This window comes from Copadichromis virginalis, linkage group LG3 (assembly GCF_057382275.1).
Source record: "Copadichromis virginalis isolate Kocher_CV1m ecotype Utaka linkage group LG3, C_Virginalis_male_GT1.1, whole genome shotgun sequence".
Lineage (NCBI taxonomy): Eukaryota > Metazoa > Chordata > Actinopteri > Cichliformes > Cichlidae > Copadichromis > Copadichromis virginalis.
In genome coordinates this window covers 7,517,160-7,543,828 of record NC_140620.1, presented here as the reverse complement: position 1 = coordinate 7,543,828, position 26,669 = coordinate 7,517,160, and the positions used below count along the sequence as shown (strand labels likewise).

Sequence of the window (26,669 nt, the reverse complement as noted above, 5' to 3'; positions counted from 1 at the left end):
AAACTGTATTTTAAAAAAAATAAAAGCTTCTTATTGGGTAAAATTTATATGAGCAAAGGGTGAAAAGGGATGTTTTCGTACAGAAGATACGCCACATTTTATTTGATGATATACACACATGTATATACTGTGTAATGCATCTTTCTATATCTAGTTATAGTGATACACAAGTCTATGTGTAGATCTACAAATGTGATGAAAAAAACAGCATATCGACATTTCTGGTGTGAAGTTAGAAAAACTGGACGCAGAGACGGTTAAACTATAAAAATACACCAGCTATCAACCAACAATGATGTTACCAGAAATGCTCGAGGTCTTAGGGCTGCAACTAATTTGAATTATTGTTGAGTAGCACACAGTTTTCTTAAAGTTTAAGCACTCGTGTGCAACTAAATGATAATGAAAATGTCGGTGTATGGAGCAGAGGATTCATGAAAGCTTGTTGAAATCTTGAGTTTGTAAAGTTTTTAATGGACTTGTTCAACATTTCCTAACATTGTTGGAATTTGAGCCCAAGCAAATTCAGGCACTGCACAGACACGCAGAGATCCTTTGCAGAGCACGACTGGGTTTTAGAGTTTAGGCCGCAGAGATCCAAGCACAGGTTTGTCTGAGCAGAACTCCTTCCACCAGGATGGACGTTCCAGCACTTTGCTGCCCTGCATTACTGTGGACCACAGGTGGTTGTAAATCTGCAGGAAGAGGACAAAGGAAAAGTGTTTCTTCACGTATTTAACACGGATTCTCACGCTTATTATCTGAGATTACTTGTGTTGCGATGTAGCCAAATGTAAATAAAAGGGAAATGTTTCAATGTCCTTGAAATTTGACGGACAGCAACGTTTTTACGATACAGCTGGATTTTCTGTGTTTGTATGTGTTTACCTGTCCATCAGCGCAGCCAATAGGTGAGTTGAGGATGAAATCGGTGGGTGCCAGGACATCCACTAAGGCTACTGCATCATCCTTTAGCTGTGAGAGAGACAGAGCAGATTTTACAGTCAGGCCAAGCCATCATTTCTTCAATGTCCTTCTGTTCCATGAAGACATTCCCAAAGTACAGGAGAGCACAAGTAAGGCACTGTTAGACCATACGAGTCAGTGCATAACTACATGGTCCAAACGATGGATGGAGTCGCTTTGAGGTCACCGACAGATTCTGAAGCTTTGAGATTTTTTGCTGTCTTTGTGTTTAGAAATCAAATGTTGTGAATCACAAATCTGACTGAGACCCAGGATACGGCCTTCTCCGGTGGACACGTTAATCAAAATGTGGACACGCCCTGAAGCATACCAGAGTTTTGACTTTCATGGTACCAAAATAGTCAAATGTCAAGTTTAAGATGAATGTGTAAGATTATCTGCTTTACTCTGTCAAAGGAGCCACTCATGTGTTTTTATTCCTCATCTCTTAACTCATAAATACAAACAGCTGAATAAAGAACAAAAACACGACAGTACGAAATGCACACGTGTGCTTATTACAGCAACCGCATTTGTAATTGCTTTGGTAATAAGTGGAGCTGTGCCCTATACATAGGAATGTATATGCATTTCTGTATACTTGAGCAAATTCCTGTATATCTGCCATAAACAGATCCGGCTTCTTTCTCGTGTACCTGGGAGCAGAGAGTGAGGATTGCCATCTGGACCAGCTCAGCAGGCTTACGTCCACTCCAGTAATTACCTAGAAACAACAACACTGTGTTACCACATCACTACGATGAAGATTTCTCCGTGTATACAGCATCGAGCCCACTACATACCCTGGTACAGTGTCGCCATGTGGCTGCTGAGGCTCCACAGCCCATACAAGGCACAAAGTTTCCTTAATACTGGTCTGAGACCAGCTGGTGTGTCCTGATTAGTGGTCAGCTCATGAAATCTCTGCAGGCAGGTGTGCTCAATGTAGGCCAAGGCCAGTGACCTGCAGTAGTAAACCTGTACACATACACAGACTTTTACATTTAAGTACACTGAAGACATAAAAACACAGAAACAGCCTATTTGTAATCCAACCACTGACACGTCCAGAACACGTGCACATCCGCAGGCCCACAAAACTCCTCTACAGGAAGCTGATTGTGGCTTTTTAAAAAGTCTAAACCTCTGATCCTCTGAGTCTCACCAGTAGATAAAGCAGAGTTTAACTGGAGCCAGTGTGGGTAAGGGGCCTTACATGCCTGCTCACCCTGGTATGAAGAAACCTGACCAGCCTAAATCAGATGCTATCAGTCCCATCTGTTAGCGGTTGCTGCCCACTTGTTATTTGTGGGATGATTTTAGTAGCCTGGACAGCAAGGAAGGATTATTTTTTACCTGCATTTGTCCCACTAAAGAATAATATTCAGACTTCTACGTTTCACCAAAGATGAAAAAGTGAACGTTCACTATTTGAAGCAACTTAGCACGAACAAAATAACAATCAAATCACCTGAACTAAACTTATTATACTATACTGACCAATCTGTTCTGAGCTCATGCTGACTCTGTTATGTTTGGTAACAAGAGGTTGGAGAAGGGATGAGCACAGAACGATCCTGTTATTCCAGGCCGAGCTCCTGGACGTATGATGCAAATCAAAATCCTTCTGATTTAAGCTTTTAGCACAGAACAAATGAGCAGACAAAAAGCCACAAATTAGAAAATCACGTCACAGGTCGGACTGCAGCTCCCCCTCTACTGCTGCCATGTTCAGCTGTGACCGTCTGAGATCTTCTGAACTGCTCATCTGACACAAGATAAAAGGGAAGAAGCTCAAATCTATTTTACACCCCACTTTGGTACCTGCTCACCCTTTCTCCCCCCTCTCTCCTACTGAGCGTCACATCTTTGCATGTTGACCATCCAACCATGTAACCATCAGTGTCCACCCACTTTTATTCTACTTCTCTCTGACTCTGAGTTTAAACTTTAAAATCACTTCATTACAGTTTCTTTGCTTTTCCCAAGTTCACATCACACTGAAACATTCAGTCACATTTGGCTTCATGTTTCACTCAGTTTATTCTAATTAGATCTGTGTAATTTCACATGAACATTTCTGTAACATGAACATCAACTCAAATACAGAGTAAGACTTTCTTTTACTTTTAAAACTCTGTTAGGTTAGTTATTTAGTATTTATTTGTTTATTTCAGGCACGTTCTTGTTGCCTAAAATAAACTTCTCTGAAAGTCAGACACAGGGTACTCAGCTCTGTTATTAGAATCACTGGTATTGTAATTTCTGATTCATTGTACTGGTAAACGTAGACATATTTATTTGTATTTATTTATGTATTTAATATGTGACACACACAGAACTCAAGCATTAGAACAGATATTTCAAACTACATTTCTTATTTATATACTGATCAAACTTATATTTTGATTTATATTTGACTAAGAACAAAAACGCTTTATCATTAGGAAATATGCTAGCCCTGCGATGGACTGGCAACCTGTCTGGGGTGTACCCCGCCTCTCTCCCTGTGGCAGCTTGGATAGGCTCCACCCCCCCACCACCCTGATGAGGATAATTGGAGGAGACGGATGGATATTAGGACAGAGAAAAGCTCTGTTGTCTTTATTAGGACTCAGTCTCCTTCTACCCCAGGTCACATGACAGAAGCAACAGCTAGTGGAGGAAACTGTGCTGACTGCAGACAGAAGTATGTTCTTCCGCACAAAGTGGGTGGCATTTCATCAGGTTTCTGTTGACAGTGTATATATTGTGTTCTGTGCATGTGGACTGTCCAGAGAAACAAAGACATTCATTGTGGAAAGAGATGTTGACACTGTATTCCCCAAATGTCACATTTCAGATATTATCAAGTACACCGACTGCTTCACTACTGACTGATCCATGGATCGAGGAATCAGGGAAGCCGTTTGGTTTCTGTAACTTTTGGTGCAGTATATACAGTACTGCAGATACAGGCTAATGTCTGCATCATGGTGCTGCACAGCCTGCTATGAATATTTCTGACCTGATCTGTTTACTATGATTTACATCCTGAGTAGACGATATAAGGTTGGAGTGGACAGACAAATCTTAGAGTCTTAGAGGCAGAACATTTCATAGTGTTCATACTCTTTTCCCCAGACCATAAAAGCTTCCTGCTGACTAAGAAAAAAAGGCAATCAAGTTCCAAGGTCCATCACTGACAGCAGCACAGGCTGTGTCAGTAACAGGTCATCTCAAATACTGGGTTCATGCCAGTCTGGAGTAAGTTCATCTCAGATCGATGAATCCAAATCAAACGACCTTTAGCTCAGTCTGATTTGGATAAAAAGCATCAAGTTTCTGTCCAAACTTCGGCCAGTGAAGCTGCATATGATGCTGAATGCCACCAGAATCAGATGTTTGGATGTATGTGTGTGTCTGCACACAGTCATTGGTCTTACTTGGCAGTTGTTACGGGCTTCAAAGTCATCGTTGCCCGACGCTCGCTCTTGTTCCAGCTTCTTCTGACTCTCCTCCAGCAGGAAACACACAAGCCACTTATAGGCTGCCAAAGGCACTGACAGACAAGGGGGAGGATGTTAGCTACACTGGAAAGGTTTCAGTAATATAGTCTGTAGTCAAGCTGAACCAGTCACAGCAGAAAGGCAGATACATTTACATGTTTATGGCCAACTATTATAAATCACAATCAGGCAGCTTACAGTGCAGAGAAGCAGACACATGCGGCTCTATCAGTTCCCCTTTTTATTTATGTTCCTTTTTTCTTAAATGTTCCCCACCTCCCCTCCTTTGTAATCACATCGATGGTGTTGGGTTAGCACCAGCGTGCAGTGTGGGGTCCTCTCAGACCCACAGCAGAGGGCTGAGAACTGACCCCAGATCCTGAGGAGGGAGCCTGTTTCTTACTGGGTCAGCAGGGAAATGAATATATGAATATCAGGGCTACGTGACTAAAGTTCACTACACTCTTGTTTGTGGAACATATTGAAAATTACACATTTACCTCATTTGCAAATCTCGCTCTGTTTTAAAAGGTTTAGTATATAAGAGGATCTGAAAGGAAGAAATTCCACCATCTCATGTAAAAGTTGATTTGAAGCTGTAGCAGAAAGTAACGTACCTGCAGAATCCACACAGTCGTCCACTGTGAGTGCAGTGAACCTGCTTTTGAGGATCTCCTGAGACTCCTCCAGAAAATCCACGGTGTGAAAGGGAGACTCAATCCGCACACCATCTGACCCCCATAACCAAACACCAAAGAGAGAAGCTTCAGTGACTGACCCAGCCCATCTATTGACCTTTACTGCAGGTATTTATAATCTGCTGGTGAACAGAGGACTGACCACGCTGTTTTGCATGGAGCCAGGAGAGCAAATAGCTGCTGGTCTGTTGCAGCAGTACGTTGTTGTCTCCTTCATATGTGCAGTTTGGGTCATTGTCATCACGCAGGTCACCCAACCGATTCACTGAATAAAAAAGGAAACACTGACGTATACACACAGTACTGTGCACAAGTGTTAGGCAGGTGTGAAAAATGCTGCAAACAAAGAAAGCTTTCAGAAGAAATGATGGTTTATTGGCCCCAAATGTATTCTGCAGCAGGACAACAAGCCCAAACACACAGCCGGTCATGGAGAGCTATCTTCAGCGTGAAGAAGAACAAGAAGTACTGGATGGTCCGGCCCCCACAGAGCCCTGATCTCAACATCGAGTGTGTCTAGGCTTACAGACAGAAGGATGTGAGGACGCCGACATCCACAGAAGACCTGTGCTTAGTTCTGAGATGTTTGGAACGACCTACCAGCAGAGCTCCTTTAAAAACTGTGTGTGGACATAGAAGAAGGCAAAGGATGGTCCCACCAAAGATTGATGTGATTTAGCTCTCTCTCGATACCTACTGCAACCATTACCGATCTACACCACAGCAGCAGTGATCAGTGAGATGCTTGGCTACAAGCTCAACAGTCAAACAGAGCAGTACCCTCCATAGAGAAGGAGACTAGAGGCTAAGCTCAAGGTAGCACAGAGGGAAGTTAGCAAACTATCGGAGCTGCAGAAAGGTGCAACAAAGAAGGTGCCTAACAAGTACAGCAAGCTGTCCATTCCCGAGGCCTTGGAAACTGCCAAGCAACGACTCACAGCCTTGACCAGCCAAGGAGGTTCACCAGAGAGAACAATGTTGCTACAAAAATGGTGAGAAAAAGCCAGTTAACAGTGGAAGAGAGACAGACCATCATGACACTTAAAAATATAGGTCTTTCCTACAGAAACATTTAAAAGAAAGTCAGTGAATCGATTCCTTCACCATCAAAGGCACTCAGGAACTGTGACAGGAAGAGGTCTGGCAGACACAAAGACACAGCTGAATCAGAGGACAAGTTTCTGAGAGTTAACAGCTTGTGTGATGGCGGCTCACAGATCAACAGCTTCAAGCGTAATAGCGGTCGTAGCGAGCAAGTCTCAGCTTCAGCTGTGAAGAGAAGACTTCGAGCTGCAGGTTTGACAGGACGAGCTGCAGAAAGAAAGCCAGACGTCAGACTAAGACTGAGGCTCGTCTGGGCCATGAAATGCTACCATTGGACTACTGAAGACTGGAAGAAGGTGTTATGGACTGATGGATCAACATTTGAAATCTTCGGTTCGTCACGCAGGATCTTTGTACGCCGTCGAGCAGGTGAAAGCTCCACAGTGTGTGGCATCAACTGTCAAACATGGAGGAGGAAGTGTGATGGTCTGGGGCCGTTTGCTGATCCAGGGTCAGTGACGTGTACAGAGAGAGAGGCTCCCTGAACCAAACTTTAACTTTACTGGCAACCAATGAAGAGAAGCTAAAACTGGAGCGATGTGTGACCTTCTGTTTGTGCCAGTTAAAAGTGTTGCTGCAGCATTCTGCACAGTCTAAAGAAACAAGCAAAGAGACTTTTACAATAATCCAAACAGGACGAAATAAAGGCATGAAGAATCATCTCAAGATCCTTAGATCAGGGGTCTCAAACTCCAGGCCTCGAAGGCCGGTGTCCTGCAGGTTTTAGATCTCACCCTGGGTCAACACACCTGAATCAGATGATTAGTTCATTACCAGGCCTCTGGAGAACTTCAAGACATGGTGAGGAGGTCATTTAACCATTTAAATCAGCTGTGTTGGATCAAGGACAACTTAAACCTGCAGGACACCGGCCCTCGAGGACACCGGCCCTCGAGGCCTGGAGTTGGACACTCCTGCTTTAGATGATAAAAACGGCTCTGAACCAGCCGTTTGGAGTGATGCTCTGTTGAACTGTTGAATATGACACTGAGGTTCCTGAGGTTCGATTCAACAGAAGAGTCTAAGAAACTGATATGCTGTCCAATAATCAAATTATTAATATTTTCATTCATCCAAAGACAAACATTTAAACATAGGATAGTAGATTTTTCCAGAGGTGCCACTTTGTCTAAAATAGTTACACTGACTGCAGAAAGATGAAACATTTGAGTCCACATCACAAGTTTAAATCAGCATCAAACATGGCAGAGAACCTTTCAGCAGCATCCTGGTTTATAATTCGTCTTGGAATAAAATGACAAAATAAAAAATATGCAGCTGTGGTCACTCACATGGAAAGCCTCCACACAAACAGCAATTATAGTTAAATCCAAGGAGAGAACAAGGACCAGTGTGTGTCCTTTATATGACTGGGACCAGAAACATGCTGCCTAAAGTGAAAAGATTCTGTATTTTTGGATGAGTGCCTCCCTTTTATGGCACTGGTTTGGTCAGGATGCACTGTGACGGGCGTTATCTTCTCTAATCTTTTTTGAGAGGGCTTTGCAGATTATTTTAAGCTCAACATTAATATATTGAACAATAGCTGACATGCAGACTTGGATCAAACCAATGTTCTGATTAGTAGATGACCTGCCCGTCCTCCTGAGAGACAGCCAGCCCTAAGTGAGCATGTGCAGGAGTGATATTGAGACAGAGAGAGACTGACTGGCCAAGTATCCGTGTCCACCACAGGCCTCCCGGCACTCCTGGATGCCTCTTTGAGCAGTCCATGATCCCAGTGGTTTGCTGGAGCAACCAATTGCATGGATCTCTCTGCCCATCCCTGCCTGAGAAACACAGATATATTCAACTTTACTTCACAAAAACCGAGCACTCCAAATACACACATGCTGCATGCTTACTCACTGTGTCACTGTTGTCTTTCAACATCTGTCCAATCTGAAACTCAACAAAGTTCATTAAGATGGATTTGGTGAAGTTTTCAAGAGCATAGGCTGCCGCCAAGTACGGAATCAGACGCCATTGCTGGGAAAACACACAATAAGTAGATGGAATTTAATAACAACAGCCACACTCACTCACTCACTTACTGTTGCTGTTCAATATTAAAAAACATGATTCCCACAATACACTGATGGACTCAGGAAACTAAGAAAACAAACCTTATTTACTCTGCACTACGTCAGCGTACAGATCATTACATAAATCGTTACTGTATCTGAATCCTTATGTGAGGATTTATCATTTCTGGATATTCAGTAGTTGAACTGCTTTTACATCTTCATTAACAGCAGTGTGACGGTGTGTCCCCGAGGAAAGATTCAAAGCTTCCAGTCCAGATTTTATAATTCATCCAACTTCAGTCGTTTGTTTTATTGTTACTTGGCATCCATTTCCATAATGCATAAGATATTTTAATGATTCAATTATACTTTAATTCCAATAATAAAAGCTGCACACAATAGTGATGTAACTGCTACAAACAGTAACTTTAAATCTAAACAGAAACTCACCACAGCTCAGACCTAACACTGAAAATAAGAATGAATGAAACAGCTCTGACAGTGGTTAATGTTAATCTATGGATGGCTCCTAAGCAATGATTATTTTGTAAAACCGACCACGTTTTAGTCGCTTCAGAAAGGCAAGCTGGTCTGATGGGCTCTAACAGTAACTGTCAGCAGTCCTTCAATCACAGTGCTCACATGCATAAATGTGCACAGCCTCCTCATTCTGATAAAACCAGGGATGCAAAAATCAACCTAAGGTCCTGTTAAAGGTTTTCACACCACTGCTACGTTGGAGCAGTTGTGTGCATGTGCAACTTTAACATTTCAATCCGAGCTCCTCTTGGTCGGCACTAAATCAACATGAACCAACAGCTTCTCTGTTACTATCAATAACTCGCTGATCTTCGTTTCTTCCTCTGTGAAACGTTTGTGTGTCATCCTCGACAGTACTCTTTCAATTCACACATTAATAATGTTACTCGGTCTGATTACTTTCAATTGCGCAACATTAATCGTCTCCGTCCTTTTCTCCGCCCACATCGCTGCCATTCTTGTCCACAGCCTTGTTACTTCCTGGACTGATTATTGTAATTCACTTCTTTTTGGTCTTACTCAAAAATCCATCCACAAGCTCCAACGCGTCCAGAACTCTGCTGCCTGTATCATCACCAGGACCCCATCTATCCACCACATCACTCCTGTCCTGCAGCAGCTTCACTGGCTCCCGGTCAAATATGGCATCAATTTCAAAATACTCTTGCACACATTTAAGGCTATTCATCATCTCTCTCCTCCATATCTCTGATCTGGTTAAGATCACCGCCCCATCTCGTTGTCTCAGATCTACTTCTTCCCTTTCACTCTCCGTCCCCTCCCCCCCGTCTTGCCACCATGAGGAGCAGGGCTTTCAGCTGCTCTGCTCCACGACCTCCTGATTTAAGAAACATCTCTTCCTTCTCTCTCTTTAAGTCCCAACTCAAAACCCACTTGTTCAAAATAACTTATCCTACATAACCTCTCCACTCTGCTCTTTTATTAGTTTATGTCTTATGCTTTTATGTTGCTTTTTATTCTACTGTGACCTTGAGTGTTCTGAAAGGTGCTTTCAAATAAAATGTATTATCATCATCATCATATCATTATCATTATTATATTATTATTATTATTATTAAACTAAACTGGGGATTATAGATTACATAGTATTAGTACACTCTGGTGTTATCTTTCACATTTTGTGCGGCTAGCTTAGTGCAGGCAGCACCAATGAATCAGCTGCTAATATACGAGGCACACTTGGAAACCCTAACAGTCCAGGTCAGTCCTGATCCTGAGAAGGGACCGGACCCATCCATCTGCTGGCCAATAACCTGCCTCAGTAACACACGGGGCCTCCTGTCCAGCATCAGAGGGGCAAACATGAGCAGGCAGCTCGCTTACTAACATGCTGTCTATCTGCTGATTCCAGGTCTTTCTGCAGCTCTCCACAAGTAGTCACTGACTCTTGGACAACTCTTCTCATATTTCATTTCACCCCTCTGTCTGAAATCTTGCACCTGGTCGTGGACGGTTTATGTGCTCACTCGAGCCTTCAGCAGTTTGGAAATTCTCGTTGACATCAGTACGTTTCCCAACAATAAGGTTGCAAAGGTGTTGAGAAAGCTCCCTGGGGTTAAACATCGAGAGGTTTCCTGTGTGACACCTGCTTATGAATGAATCAGCTGGTATTAATGTTGATATCGTGGCAGTGCTGTCTTCTAATTACTGACAGGTGGCAGCTGTCAGGCTTCAGTGTCCTAACTTTCCATGCATTTGGCACCTCACTTCCTTCATGTGTTCAACACCTTTCCCCTGTTTCACATGTAGCTTAATTCATAGACATTTATGGTTTGATTTTTTTGAGTAAATTGAATATGTTGTTCCCAACACCTAGTGAAAATGTCAAAAACACCTTTACAAATATATTTAGTTAGAAAACTGGGTGAAACTTATTTTACCCACTAAACGTTACCTGTACCTGATATTATTACCTGTAACTGGTACTCTAAAACAGGGATTTCCTCTGTGTCTGTGGGTCCAAACTGTCTCCTGGCAGCTGAGAAGCGGATAGCCACTGTCAAAGCTAACTTCAGGTTGATAAGAGCCATCCTGGTGATATACACTCTGCCCCCTGATAAGGCACCAAGAGATGCCCCAAAACGCTTTTTAGGGTCCTGGAAGAGACAAAAGAGACACTGATGAGGACTGATTAAAAACACAGCAAAGATATTATTATTATTAGTTATTCATAAAATGTCCGTGTGGTCCTTCACAGGATTGCTGAATTGCGTTTCTGAATATGAAAACATAAAATGATTATTTAACTGCACTGCTAATGTTCTTACACAAAATCAAAACTTAAATGTGAATTCATTCATTTCTCGATCCCACAGTTCCAGCAACTACATGCCATTCAAATGCTGGGCAGGCACAGAGTACTGACAGAAATATACACACGTGCGTGAATATTTATGCCAGTAATATGTGCTGCTCTGTTCTAAACATTTCAGGTGATTATTAAGGTCAGTGAAACACTGCTGTAGGAGACGGCCTGAGGTTTTGAACTGAATCGACCTTTAAGCACCGTGTCACAGTCTGCTGATGGCAGAATTATTACAGCCTGATTGCAGAAATCAGGCAGGGTAGGATGTTGGCTTTGTTAGGGATCTGTTAAAGATCTTTGTGAAGGCGCCCATAAGCTGGTCAGCACATGCCTTGAGTACACATACCATCAGAGGCGGCAGCCTTCACTGGGTTCACTGCACTGGGCACTTGGTCTAATGTGTTTTTCCTCTGTTGGCACATTCTACGTACTGTGTGTCCATCTTTAACCATGCTTTGTTAAAATCACCAGCACTGATGAAAGCCCCGTCCACATGTATCTGCATGTATTTGGTGATGATACTGTGCACCTGGCATTAGCCATGCTAACGTAACCCAACCACTGCAGGAGCCTTCTTATACCCTGCACCCTGCACTGCGTGGTGTTGGATGAGGGTGCACAGCAGAGACGAGTCGGACACAAGTGTTCGATTTGTGGCTGGACTGCACAGTTTATTCAGACCAGGGTCGGGCGATATGTAAAAATTTTCCAACCAACAGTCAATCCAACAATCGCCCATGGGCGATATATTCTTTTTGATGGGCGGGGCAATGTAATTATGCGCAGACGGATTTGCACATTTACAACACGGACGAAGTCCAAACATGGACGAACTAGTTTCCAAAAACAAAAAAACCTCGCTGTCAGCGTTAACGCGGCTTAAACGCAGTCATCACGATTAAACATGTTAACACGTTCGGCCCATCTGGAGCGCAGAACGAACAAACTTTGGACAAACTGCTTGAAATGCGTTGACAGAGACATTTCAGGGATTTAGACTCAGTCTGCACTGAGTACGTAATATCGGATCGGTCCATCTCTACTATATACCACGATGGCGGCACACACAGTTGGAGCAGCTTACGGCTCTCCGTCTCAGTTCTGCTTTCAAAATTTGCTGCACCCGCCAGAGCCTCTGATAAGTGGCCTGACAATAGGTTGGAGATGGTTCCAGGGGCTTCATGACGTAAGAAGTTAGTAGGTCTGTAATCCTGGGGGTCTTCAGTACAGGATTGAAGCATGATGTTTTCCACAGCACTGGGACCCTCAGATTCAGACTCATCTTGAACAGTTTATGAAAGACTCCACAAAGCTGGGGGGGCACAGGGCTTGTGGACATCGGGACTTACCTTGTCTGGTCCAGCAGACATGCCACTCCACACCTCTCTCATGCTGCTGGACTTTCCACTCCACCTTTCTTCTGTAATTGTTCTTAGCCTCTCTTATCTTGCCCTTAAGAACACCTGAACCATTCTCACCTCCTCTTGTTATTTGGGTAACAATGGACCGTCCAAGCTGGGACAATGGACTAGGTGCAAAAGGTTGTGTTGATACACTCAGTAAGCTCATTGATGTCCTCACCATGATTTTCACAGAGTGTCGCCCAGCCTATCACCTCAAAACAGCCCTGTAGTTCTGCTAAGCCCTCCTTCATCCACCTCCTCATACTTCTAGTGGTCACAGGCTTGCCTTTCACACAATAGGCACAAAGCGGGGAGCGAGATGAATCAGGTGGGGGGCTGTGGGGTTAGGCGAGGGAGGAACATAAAGAGCCCCCAACATTCTCCAAAAGTTGATTCTGTTCATCTGGACGTAGCGTTTTGTGGGAGAAACGTTTCGTCACTCATCCAGGTGACTCCTTCAGTCTCAGCTGACTGCAGCTTTCAATCTTATAAACAGGACATTTGCATAATGTCTGAAACCAACACACTGAAGGAACAACATTACATGTGGGGGGGGGGGGGGGGGGGGGGGGGGGGAGACGGACTCCCAGCAGCTTTCAACCGCCGGTTGTCAGAAATGCCGCTTGCAGCCAGCTAAGTGACTGTATCTCTACATTTGCTGTTGATAAGTGTTTTTAACCGCTAATAATTTCAATAACTTATAAATAATTAGTTCTTTAAAGAAAGAGCATCTCTGAAATAAACCCATTGTTCTCTAGAATATGGTTAAAGGTTATATCTAAAAAAAGCTAAGGCACAGGAAATCAGGCTGTTGAGTTTGAAGTGCCTTCTTTGGCTGCCACTGGAAATCTGCACGGACCTTAAATGGTGTCACGTAGCGACCATCAGGAGTCAGATCTCCGGTTTTATTCAGCAGGTTCTCGCGTGGGATTCTCACATTGTGGAACATCACAAACCTGTTGTGAGAGAAAGACGTAAATGTTACAGAAAAGAATTGTTACACATCAAAGAGCGAGCCATTCAGTGGATCCTAATGTTTCTTTGTTTCTGGTGTGCAGGCAGGTCAGGCAGATATTTGTTGTTGTCATCATCATCATCATCTTTTTTTTTTCTAATTTTTAGTCTTATGGCACCAACACATTTAAAAGAACAAAAGTTGGGATGGAGGCAACAAAAGACTGTAAAATGAGGTGGTACATTTTCTCAGAAAGTAAAGATGGGCAGAGGTGGAACCATTTCTGAACACTGCTAAAATAAAATTGTGAATTTTATGAATATCATCATCTACAGTACAAAGTGTTAACAAAAGATTCTGGAGCAGTTTTCTTTTGTTAACACTATATTAACAATCCAATATTGGATGACCATCATCTTTAGGCCCTCAGGTGGCACCGGATTATATTCTATTATTTACAATATAGCGCAGGGCACTGAATTGGGTGATTCCCACAAAGCTGTGGTTAGTAAGTCTAGGTCATATTCTCCAAAACCAAAGAGACCTCGAGGAATAAATGGGTTTTTTCAAAATTCTCATCACCAGTATGTGTCTGGATCAATTTTTTTATGTTTTTCGTTAATGTCATAAAAATCCTTATCATATAAAACAGATATAATTCTGCCATGCTATGTAAAATCTCTATATTTATGCCTAATATTATTATATATGGTATTTAACCAAAGAAAATATTTGAATTTATTGAAAATTACTGTGTCCACGCTAAATGTTTCTCATCACCTGCTCAATAAAAAGTACTGTGTCCCTTTAAACTGACCAGCAGTCCCACAATGCATCTCTTCAGAGATAAAATCCAAAATGGACATGTGGTCAGTTGTTCCCTCTTCTCTTACTTTGTGATGTTTTTGTAATGTTACTGAATCTTCTGTCGTTATCATTACCGATATGAGATTATTCTCAATACTTTTTTAAAGGACAACATGGAGCGTCTGATGGTCTTCTAATCCCGGGTGGGATACTGTGGATCCAATCCGAAGTAAAGTCCGGGTTCAGACTGAGGCCAATGTCTGTCAGTTCCTGATGACTTAAAGTAATTAGTGCGTTGCAGAAGGACACAGCATTTTGTAATTTTAAAGTCTTACTCTTTACTGGAAGCATTAAATTACTTTGGTCAGAAGCACATCGATGGTTTATTATCCCCTATGTGCTGATGCTTAGTTATATCTGTGGATAGGCTTTGTTGGTTATTACAAGGTCTGGGCAAACACACAAACATGATTGGACTTTTGCCCTCAGAGATCTCTGATCTGTCCCTTCCTGGGAGGCGTTCTCACTTGATATTGGCTCTCTGCAGTATCACTTACAAAAAATAATTTCCCCCAGGGATCAATAAAGTATTCTGATTCTGATTCTGTTCCTTTTACAACACATAGATAAGGTTCACAAAAATACCACTATGTAGCCAGTTTAATTAATAACTCATAACATCTTATTTTATAAGTCTAATCTTCATGTGTTTTATCTTGTTCGATCACCTGCTTTTTCACAGTATTCATTCACGTTGTCTGTAGGGATTCACCAGCTTAGCTCGTAGCCTACTCACTAGCAGCACCTCCACCTGTCCCTTCTGCACTTTCCTGCTCAGTGCTCCAAATGTTTAGTTATGCACAGCTACTTTCAATACCACTGATATTTAGACTCTTTTTGTCCAATTGATCATCGAATTAACTTCAACAATTACTTTCACTAAACCAAGGGTTCAGTTGAGGAGGTCATTCAGCCATTTAAATCAGCTGTGTTGGATCAAGGACATCTAAAACCAAAAAAGACCTGGATGACCTCTGCTTCTACATTCAGATAAAACTGAGAAATCGAGGAGGATGCGGATGATGTTGATGATGATTTATTTTTCACTTGCAGTTGCCTGCAGTGAAATTAGACCTCTTCCAGCCATACATACATTACACAAACATCACATCGGTGAGACAGGTCAGAACAGGTAGCGTAAAGAAAAATAATGAAATGTCCCTTCTTCTTTTTGCGTTATCAATTGATCCATTGGTGATTAAGCTGCGAGCTGACAGTTGCATTAAGGGCATCATGAGAGCTGACCAGGAGCACAAAATATCCTTATATGCTGCCGACCTCCTGCTGTGTATGTCAGAGCCTTTATGCTCTCTTCCCTGTGCTCTCACTATTTTTGAATGTTTTGGCAAACTTTCAGGTTACAAGTTGAACCTGCATAAACGTGAACTTCTCTGTGTCCACTCTGTAGCCAGGAAGGTTTCATTTTCAAATTTTCAATTTAAAGTTAAATCAGAGTATGTGACCTATCGGGGGTTAAGGTTACCCACTCATACAAAGGTCTTTATGAAAGAAACTTTGTCCCGCTGCTTGAGAATACTGAGACAGATCTTCAGAGATGGACCAGTTTACCACTGTCATTAACTGGCTGCATCAGTTCTACCAAAATGAACATACGACCCAAGTTCCTTTATTTGCTTGCTACTTACCCAATAAGTATTTTATAACACTGACTAAGCATATCTCTGCATTTATTTGGAATGGCAAAAGTCCACGAATTCGTAAATATTTCATGCAGAGGACTAGGCCAAACTTTCAGTCTTATTATTGGGCAGCAAATATTCGAAATATGCTGCACTGGATGAGTAGTTTCGCTACAGAGACTCCATCTTGGCTCCAAATTGAGTCATTGAGTCAAACGTGCCTATCAGCTTTGTTGAGTGCAGCTCTCCCATTAGAACTGTACAACTATAAACGTAACCCTTTGCTGTATGACTCTCAGAATCTGGGTGCAATGTAGGAAAAGGTTTGGGTTACCCTTAATGTCAATTAAAGCACCGATCAGCTCAAATCATATGTTCCCTCCATGATGGACTCTGCCTTTAAAATATGGGAAAGTAATGGCCTTAGAAATATCAAAGACCTTTTTGTAGATGGGATTGTTGCCTCATTCACGCAGCTCCTGAAGCAGTTTAATGTTCCTCTGGAGCATTTTTTACGCTATTTACAAATTCTCCACTTTGTAAAGAGTCGATTTCCTTTATTTCCGGAACTACCTGAGACACCGTCATACAGTCTAAATGTCAAATGCGTGGTTAAAAAGATTCATGAAGATAACTGTAATGTTCTTTCAGTACTCTGAAACACTGTGTACCATTCCAGCACACCAACAACTCTACCTGTTGACTGCAATAGCCAGTGAGAACATATTTCCACAACATCAAGGGCATCATGTCTTTATTTGCTTGTGTTTTCCATCTTATTTTACAAATGCAGCATTTGCAGTCACCTACCCATTATCCAGTCCGTTCTGACCCAGCTTCTTCCCCATGTCTCCGACCAGCACACCAGGCAAAGCCAGCAGGGTCTTGGGATCTCTCAGCTGGAGCAGAGTGATTACAGCTTAACTGGCTGTGTGTCAAATAATACACAAATCTACACAAACAGCTGAAAATAACACACAGTATAAGATACCTGCAGTATGACTTTATTTGACCAACTCTGCTGATCATACATGATTTCTAACGCTTTTAGAAATCGTGGTGTTCTCAAGTCTTTTCAGACAGTTATCATTTTTAAGAAATAATGAAAATAACACACCATTTTGCTTTTATTTAAATTAAATAGTCTTTTGTATGCATCTTCCTTTCTGTAAGGGCCGTGCAGCCCACGTTGCAGGTTATGCACAGCGCACAAGTGAGCGATAGCAGAGTCCAGGCAGGGTAGGTTGACATGAGGATTTGTGACAGAAGAATAGCATTAAGAGTGAAAAGGAAAGGTTTATCTGGTGGAAGTGAGACCTGCTGACAGGATGACAAGCTGGAGGTGGCAGAGTGGAAGATACTAAGGCTTCTTTATTGAGAGTGAAGAGAATGGACCAAATTAGGAATGACATAAATTAGAGAGACAGCACAGGTCAAGCATTCTGGAGACAAAATTAGACAGACATGCAAGCAACAGGAAAAGAGGAACCACGGAAAAGATTTACATGTCCTCCAGTAAGAGAAGACATGTAGAGGGCTGCTGTAACGAGAGGATGCTTGGGACGGGGTGAGACGGAGGCAGATATCTGCTGTGGTGCAGCTGAAAAAAAAGCTACTTGAGGGACGCCATCTGAGCTTGAACAATGATCAGGTACTAGTGATGGGCAGAGCGAGGCGTGTACGGAGGTTTCAAAACAATCTGAATCCCATCTCCACAGTGACACCTGCTGGCCAATTTGGCTATTGCAACCCTGTGAAACCGTAACACAGACAAGTCCAGCACAATTCCTAACAAAGCTACTTAATCCACCAGACTGTCAATAATGGAGACCACCACACACTTTGGGGAAATCCCCGCACAAACAAGGCAAGAAAATATTGAGCCTGCTGCAACCATAATGAACAGGGATGGGAATTGAGAAAACCAGTTCCCAGTAGTCCAATTCCTTGGACTTGTTAGTCTGCCTATCGATCCAGTTCTAGCACTCGCACTACAATCAGCTGATTTCAGTCCGCGGGTCAGAGGAGGAAAACAGCGACACAGTCTAGAGCGTGGACATGGACGTTTACATTTATTGCACAAAAGGATGAGATAAACGGTAAAGTGGGAAACTCCTCACACTACTTTGGCAAGCATCTGCTAATAGAGCATGCTAACGCAAAGCTAGCTAAGAACACAGAGTGAAAGCTGAATGAATGCCGAGCCCAGCAGCCATCTTTTCTTTTTGCAGTCAGCTTTGAATTCTACTAAGACAAAGACCTTAGAGATGGAAGATTTGTGCTGGCGTGTGGAGTTGTAGCCTCGTTGTTATTTTTTATTGTTAGCTTTTTTATAGAGCAACTTATGTAACAAGTAGTATAATAAATAACCTTTTCCCAGGAGTAATTAAGTATCATACTGCATTACTTTTAAGTAAAGTGTTCTGTGAAACGTGTAATAATGGCGTTTTTAATTAACAACTCTAATCACAACAAAGAAGGTAAACACCTCAACAACCGTGGACACACATCTGACCCACAGCATGGAATTAATCTGCATGACTGTCATTTCTTTCCTGCTGCTTAGCAACGGCGGTGACTCTCAAAACAAAGTGAACAAGAACCCAGTGAGAATCGATAAGAGAACAGGTATCAAACTGATAACTGATATTGATAATGGAATCAGAATCACTACATTCTTATCAATTCCCATCACCAGTAATGAACAGAGTGCTTCAGCAAAATCCTCCCTCTGTTAACATTTGTGTTGCTCACAATAACTCACTAAAATAAAACATAAATGATAATATTAAGTATAAACACAGGTTTTTTGTTAGCTTGCTCACAGCCCTCAGAACTTTCTAGGAGCTCATGTCATCAGGTTTCCTCTACACACTGTCAAGTAAAGCAAGTAGCTGGCATGTGTTAACTTTTATTTTTAATTAATTTAAAATTATATTTAAATGAAAAAATGTAATTTGTTTCCTTCTTCAGAAAAACAAACATTTGTTTACAGGGTCTAATTCTGATCAAATGTTACAGTCCATTTCATGCACGTCCATCAGCTAAATCATCCTCTGCTGAAGCGCACCGAAATCTAGTTCGCTCTGAGTCGCGTGAGCTGGATGATTTGAACCACACTGAAACATCAGCACCTCAGAAGCTCGACACAGTGTCAAAACAGCAGTAGTGAGCTTCACATCCCTATCAGTTAATAGAAACTTAGCTGTGAGGTCTCCTATGGCTCTAAACACTGTTGTAGTTGATGGTCTTATTTGAATAGCTACCTGACAACACAAAAGCTCTTGGACTTTCTGATAGTTACCTTGTACCTTGTGATGCAAGCAGCCATTTCTTTAAAGATATTCAAATTCACCAGAACTCACCGGGACAACAAAAGAGTGCAGTCCGTGGCACACCTGATCAGGTGTGTAGAGCTGAGCATACACCACAGCATGGGTAGCAGTCTTTCCCAGGTTCCCCACCCAGAACTTTGCAGCCTCAAAGTCCGGAGAGTTGATCACGAACTCCTACAGAAGAGAAACAGAAATCAGTTCAAGTGAGGAGAAATTAAAATTCCTCCATGCGACCCTCAATTAGTCAAATGAAAAGTCAGCTATTAGAGACTTACACTGTATGACCTAAGGGGTGCGCTCTCAAATGCCCTCATAATTTTAAATTAAAATTTTATTTGATTTCATTATTTTATGACATGATCGCATGAAACGGCCAAAAGTCGACAGTTAAAATTAAGCTCACAACTTTAACAAACTTATATAAAAGTCTTAAAATGTAATGTGGTTGGTTGGAAGTGGAAGAGAAAGCTTAGCAACTTCTAGATAAGAGCCCAGATGAAGCATTTCTGGAGGGTGTAGCTGTAAAGGGGAGTTTTTCCTTCCCACTGTTGCCAGAGTGCTTGCTCATCAGGGGTGTCTGATTTTGGGGGTTTCTGTATTATTGTAAGGTCTTTATCTTACAGTATTAAATGCCTTCAGGCGACTGTCGTTGTGATTTGCCACTGTATAAATAAAATTGAATTGAACTGGATCTACAGGGCAGAGCCCCACACCGTAACCACAGTGCAGTCAGACAAATGCCATTTTCCAGGCGACCACCAAACCAAGACTGCTCGATCAGATCAGCAGTAGGAGAGGCAGTATGAGAAAATATCTACTGTTAGGTATTTTAGCACCATGGGAGCATTTACTGGATATTGTTTTATAGTGACATTATGCAGGAAAACTCTGTCATTCAATAAGGCCCCTTTGTTTCAGTTATTTTTCTCTTTGACCCAAGAATTGATGTGTGAGAATCACAGGCTGGTACAAGGTTGAAATACCACAGAGATCACTCCCTCAGCTACATTAGTTTCTTAATCTTTTAGACGCCTGTTGAAGGCCAAATGGTTTGTTTCAGATTTCACTAATGTAAGAACTCTTTATTTTGTGCCTTGAAAATATGTCGCTGAGATAATCACAATTGAACTAATAAACTACACAAAGGATGCTTCTTCACCCATGGGCAGGAAGACGCTGCCTTATCTTGGTCTGTACTGGTTTAAACTGATAATCTGCTGTCTCATGAATTTTACCCTCTATATAAACTGTTGTACTTGTGAATAAAGTTGAGTCAATTTGGGAAGACAATCTGAAGCAGTCTCTGTTTTCTTGTTCTCCCAAGCTGCTCCCGAGCTCGTACTAACACGCTGAATGGCATGCTTGAATATTACTTGAGAATATATTTGACTGTGTTACAGACTAAGGGACATTCTCTGCTGATAGGTGAAGGTACATTCTCTGCTGATAGACGTCCACGCCTCGAAGGAAGTCGATCCACGGATTAGGCCTTGGAAACCGTTTCCTTCACCTACCAATCCTGGAGACCGAGCAATACTGGAAGACCATATGGGAGAAGGACGATACTTAACAACAACGCTCAGTGACCATAAGAGCAGACCACAGCAACCTCCTGAACAGGATCCAGTAACCATCACAGTGGCAAACATCCAAGAAAGAGTCTTCAGCATGAACAGCTGGATAACACCAGGCCCTGATGATCCAAACCCACTGGCTGAAGAAGCAAACTGCACGCCATGAGCACCTGGCAGCACAAATGAACCAGCTGCTATGGAAAAGACATGCTCAGAAGGGCTAACGAAAGGCGAAACAGCAGCTACTGGTAGACAGAGCAGTAGCCCGAGACTGTAAGACCAGACTGACCGACCTGTGCACCGCCTGTATTGACTACAAGAAAGCCTCAATGACTCAATGCTCCACACATGGATCCTGGAATTCTTAGGGATCAAGGGGACCCTCAGAACCTACAGTGGGGATGTGAAGAACAACACTAGAGGCCAACTTCAAGCTAATAGCGCAAGTGGCATCAAGTGCACGATCTACCAAGGAGATGCTCTCTCCCCACTGTTCTTCATAAGCCTGAACCCCCTCGGTGAAGTCATCAAATCTGGCTATGGATACCGACTACGGCATGGAGTAATTGTCAGGCACCTCCTCTACATGGATGACTGTACTCCAAGAGTTCACGAGACATTGATTAACTGATCTATACCACTAGGATCTACAGCAATGACACTGGAATGTCATTCGAACATGAGAAGTGTAGTTGGAAGGTAACAAAAACGGGGAATAATCAGCTAGTCAAAGGAGGACAAGCCCGACCTCAGCATGCATGAAGGGTTTCACTCCAAAGCACCCTGAGACTACACGCTAAGGCGAAGTAAGGTTGCTATGGGCTACTGTGTGTAAAAAACACTTTTCAAGATGAAACTACAAAGATCCATGAGTACATTAGGAAGATGGCCACATCCGATTATGTGTTTAGTGAATTCCTCAGGCAGCAGAAACCCAAGAAAGATGAAGAGCGAGAAGTGGAACCATCATGGAAGAAGAGGCCCCTGCATGGCATGTACAACCAGCAGACAGAAAAAGTGGCTGATATCAAAAATCCCCAGGAAGTGGTTCCTGTGGTACTCTGAGCATTTGGTGCAGTAATCCCAAAAATGGGAAGTTGGCTCCAGCAGTTCCCAGGAATGACATCCAAAACCCATCCAGATAAAGACTGCCTGCAAGGTGGTGTGTGTGTGTGTGTTTTCAGAGTGTACTGACCTGAGTAGAGGGGTCATACTTGGCCGTGGTCCTCATGGCTCTGGTGTTACTGCCATGGCTCAACTCAGTCAATGCAAAGCATCCAAAGATCTATAAGCACATATGTAAAAGTTTTATGAACACAATAGCAGACAGTGAGCAGTCGACTCCTTCCTCCTCTTACTCAGGATTCGCTGTCTTACCCTCAGGTCTTCGGTGTTTTCAACAAATTTCTTATGTCTGCTTGACCCTGAGTTGGCAACAGTTGCTCCAAACATCTGAAACATAAAAGGTTTTGAATCTAACTGAATGACACGATAAAAGAAAAACAAATAATAACAGCTATGTGAAGATATTAAACAAATGAAAGCTTTCCCCCAATTTTAAAAACTGATTTTAACACAACCGATCTTTATGCAGAATACCCTTTTAGTGATGTTTTGCTAAATGCATCCTGGAGAATAATAATAGTGGCTCAATCCACAAACTAGAAACTTCCCAATGTTTGTGGAAATTCAAACAAACAAACAAACCACACGTTCTATGGTTTAAAATTACAGTGTTGCTTGTTTTAGAGTGAAAACAGCTGTGGCTTTGCCAGTCATAAACCGTCTTAACATTGCTCAGAAACACAATCTTAGTCATCTCATATAACATACACTCTGTGTGTCTGTGTGAGGACATTTTACTCAAACACAATTACCCCCAGGCTGAGGAAGAGCTTAGTAACCAAGGCCCAGTCATACATGCCCAGACAGTCGTCGAGGTACATCGCTTTCCAGGGATTGGCCATCGCCTCTTCCTTGGTGACAAAGTTGTACCGAAGCAGCTGCTTCATTCTGTGAATTTTCATATGGAGTTTTATTGTCTTTAGAAAGTACCGACTTACAGAACAGAGGACACGACAGGTGCTACATAACTTCAGCTGTAGTTTACCAAGTAGATACCTCAGAAAGGTCAACTCTCTCTTTTTCTCTATGGGGACATCTTCACCAGGCTGACGGGCAAACAGAGGGTCGTTCTCCAGTGTCCTGAACACATGTTGCTGTAATGTGGAAAGGACCAGACAGAGTAAGACAAAGTGAAATCCACCTGACAAAATGCTGCATAGTTGATAGCCATGGCTTAATGGAAAAGAATATGAACATTAAAAGAGGTGAAATGTCTCCATGTGATCTTGTTTGCATGACATTCATTGTATAATACAGTTGTTTAGGATGAAAAATGTCAATATCACAAAGTTAAATCTAAGCTGATAGCTGCTTGAGCTTTCATAATTGAAAAGTATTTGTCGCATAATTCTGCAGATGAAAGTTGAGCCCTGCTCTGAAAACTGCCAGCGTTTGAAGAAGAGCTGCAAGAAGCTAAAGTGTTAGCCAAAGAGGAAGGCATTACGAGCGGCACAGATGTAGCAAATTCAAAGGTTGTTCTTCAGCCTGGAAATGGTAACAAGAACGTACAAGAATCCCACATTCATCTTAACATCAACTTATCCTTTATGTTAAGATTTTATTTTGGACTACTTACTTTAGGAACACTAAGGAATACTTCAAAGAACCTCCTTAATCCCACGGACACATGCTCCATAGAGGAAGCAGAGTCTGGGGACGAGGGGGCGACTCATCCTCCAGGACGGGTGAGGTCACTGAGGCAGTTAAACAAATGCTTAGTGGCAGAGCTCCTCGGGTGGATGAGGTTCACTGAGGTTCTTGAAGGTTCTGGATGTTGTAGAGCTGTCTTGGTTAACACACCTCTCCAATATTGTGTGGAGATACGGGGGCGGTACCTGAGGAGACAGTTCCCATTGGCAGGGAGGGAGACCGAAGGGTGTGCTCCAACTATAGGGGGACCGGTTCATAATTTGAATGGAAGAAGCAAAATGTTCCACTTGGGTGGTCTCAGATCTTGTGTGGCTTTTCCCAGATGCCCACTCCGGGTCAGGGACGAGTTGCTGCCCCAAGTAGAAGAGTTTAAGTATCTCAGGGTCTTGTTCACGAGTGATGGGAGCAGGGGATCAACAGACGCAGTGGTGCTGCAGCTGGAGCGATGCGGACTCAGCCCAGGATAAGCAGAGGAAATTGGATAGATGGATGGACTACTCACTTTAAATATTTCATTTTTATATTCATCCACCAGTTGGCACCACTGTTTACTAACGTAGGCAGTAATTTCACACTTTACTGTTTTCTGTAAGTGTGCCTTGCTGTTGAAATTAGAAGTGTATGTCACTTTTTATATTGCATAATAGTGAGTGTGTGTGTGTGTGTGTGATGTTCAACTTCAAATCTTCCTTCACAGAAGGCCACACTCTGAATAATGATAAACCGTGAGTAACCTTTCAATGCTTCAAAGATATCTCAGCAGTAAGAATCAAAAGCAACAGCAGGAAGAAGAAACACGAAAAGCTGGAGGAGTACCAAGGGCTCAGAGAAGAGCTCGAGAAGATGTGGAGGGTGAAGGTAACGGTGGTCCCAGTGGTAATCGAACCAGTCGGTGCAATGGCCCTCAAGCTAGGAGAGTAGCCCCAGCATGTCTCAGGAACAACATCATATCTCTGTCCACAAGATATGATGCTGCACCGGACCTGTGTGTGTGTGTGTGTGTGTGTGTGTGTGCTCAGAAGCAGAATCATGGAGAAGTGTGATGATTTATTCTAAGAGAAGTGAAAACGCAATAGTTAAAGGTGAGGATGTAAATACATCATCCTGTCTATGCTCCAAGTGAAAATCTCTTGGCTTCTCAGTGGCAAGTTACAACAGTTTAGGCTTACCATATGATTTTCCTGATCTCACGCAAACGCTGTTTAATACACAATGCCATGAGTACAGCCTGTGCTGTTACCTTGAATAGATATACATCTTCTCCATCTATAAAGCGGACCATGTCCTTCCAGCTGAAGGAGGCTTTGTTCCTGTAGACATCGAGCGGGCCGCTGGGGAGGTCAGCCACGTCACGGTTCATCATGTTTTAAGGCACTGTGCACTCTGAAGAGATACAAGACAGAAGAAAATGGGACAGTAAATGAACAGAACTAGTCCTAGCACTGGACCCTGTGAAAGCACACTTTAATGTGTGCACTGAAATATTATGCTCAACAGTACTGAATGCTGCAGTGAGGTCAAGCACAAGCACAGAGATGAGTCCAGAGTCAGAGGCCTTACTAAGACAGGTCCTGTGCTGTGATGAAAGCTGACTGAAGCGCAGTATCAGATATTTCTTTTAAGAAAGTGTACAAGTCAGATTAAATGCATTAATGTACACATTTTAGTGGCCTTGAAGATTCAATAACATAAATGTAATGCTGGGTTCAAAATTGTGCATTAATACCTGATAACTAAATACCAATATTGCACAGTATTGTACAATACCTTGTGCAATACTTTTTTGTAAATAGTCAATGGTGCAATAGACCTCAATACTTGAAATGTGCAATTCACTTGTATTTTTATTTTTTATTCCTATTTATTCCCTTCGTATATTTTATTTATATTTGTCTCTGTATTTATATGTGTCTGTGTGTGTGTGTATATATATATATATATATATATATATATATATATATAAAATATTCTGTAACTGTAACTTCTGTCGGTGCAGTCATTTTTGGAAATCGAATTTCCCAGAGGGACCCACCCGAGGGATTAATAAAGTTCTATCTTATCTTATCTTAAACTGCACACGCGCTTGATTTAAAGTATAATTTTAATGACAAGTTTTTTCTTCGTTGGTTTAGTGACGCTATGCAGGTACAGGTCAGTCACCCACGGGAGGCCTACTGTGGCATTCACTGAGTGTGTATTTGCACACAGTCTGATTGTAGATTTGACCAAAGTCTTTAGCAAATGTTTTACAGCTAGCACATCAACAATGACTACTGCACTTCAAATAAGCTCTTTCGTGTTGATATCGGACGCACAGACGGACTTTTTTACGGCTCAAGAACATCACCGACGATCAAAGACCAGCGTGACCTTTATACCTTTTTGTAACTTATCAGCTGCCAAACGCGGACCAAAGTTCAACGCTAACGGCGTCTGGACCCGCTAATGCACGTGAAGGAGTTCCACGGCGTTGTGCTCAGCGTCACCTGCTGTGGACTGGCAGGTGTGCAAAACTAGAGAAGTGACGAAAGGAAATCCTCAAGGTTGATTCTGGTCATCTGGACGTTTTCATCGAGAGAAACGTTTCGTCACGCATCCAGGTAACTCCTTCGGTCTCAGCTGACTGCAGGTCTCCCCAACATTATAAAAGTAAAGTCTTCACTTGAATAAGCCTTTAGGTGCATACGTCACGTCACGTCACGTCTCATATCTTACCGAACGCTGCGGTTGTCACGCCGGCGTGTTGCTGGCTTCTCTGTCAGTTTCCCAACTGAGCTGTGAGCTACGCGTAAGAAGGTAAGCAGGAAAAATGACGCTTCCTAACAGCGACGACAACACTTCCTCTCTGCATCCTTCAGAATAAAAGTATCCTCTAGCGCAGTGAAAAGTAACATAATTTGTTACATTTTAGGAAATCCATGCGGAATCACGTGATCACATCGCTTATTACTAACGCTGATGTTACACTGAT

The 26,669-nt window shown here is 42.4% G+C and overlaps 1 protein-coding gene across 2 annotated transcripts; it reads right to left on the bottom strand.

Moving 5' to 3' along the window:
* Positions 1-72: 72 nt before the first annotated feature.
* On the bottom strand, positions 73-26,503 carry acox3 (acyl-CoA oxidase 3, pristanoyl). 2 transcript variants are annotated; one of them, XM_085443408.1, is made up of 19 exons: positions 26,414-26,503; positions 24,939-25,081; positions 23,045-23,142; positions 22,801-22,936; positions 22,301-22,375; positions 22,119-22,208; positions 19,380-19,523; positions 16,825-16,913; positions 13,412-13,508; positions 10,758-10,940; positions 8,126-8,245; positions 7,926-8,046; positions 5,295-5,417; positions 5,072-5,185; positions 4,392-4,507; positions 1,770-1,944; positions 1,623-1,690; positions 889-975; positions 73-695 (listed from the first exon to the last, which is right to left on the bottom strand). In XM_085443408.1, exons 2-19 carry the CDS (start codon positions 25,059-25,061, stop codon positions 576-578), a joined length of 2,079 nt encoding a protein of 692 aa, XP_085299534.1. In that variant the 5' UTR covers positions 25,062-25,081; positions 26,414-26,503; the 3' UTR covers positions 73-575. The 2 variants fall into 2 exon arrangements, with proteins under 2 accessions (XP_085299534.1, XP_085299543.1); XM_085443417.1 differs by lacking the exon at positions 26,414-26,503 and adding an exon at positions 26,077-26,354.
* Positions 26,504-26,669: the final 166 nt, after the last annotated feature.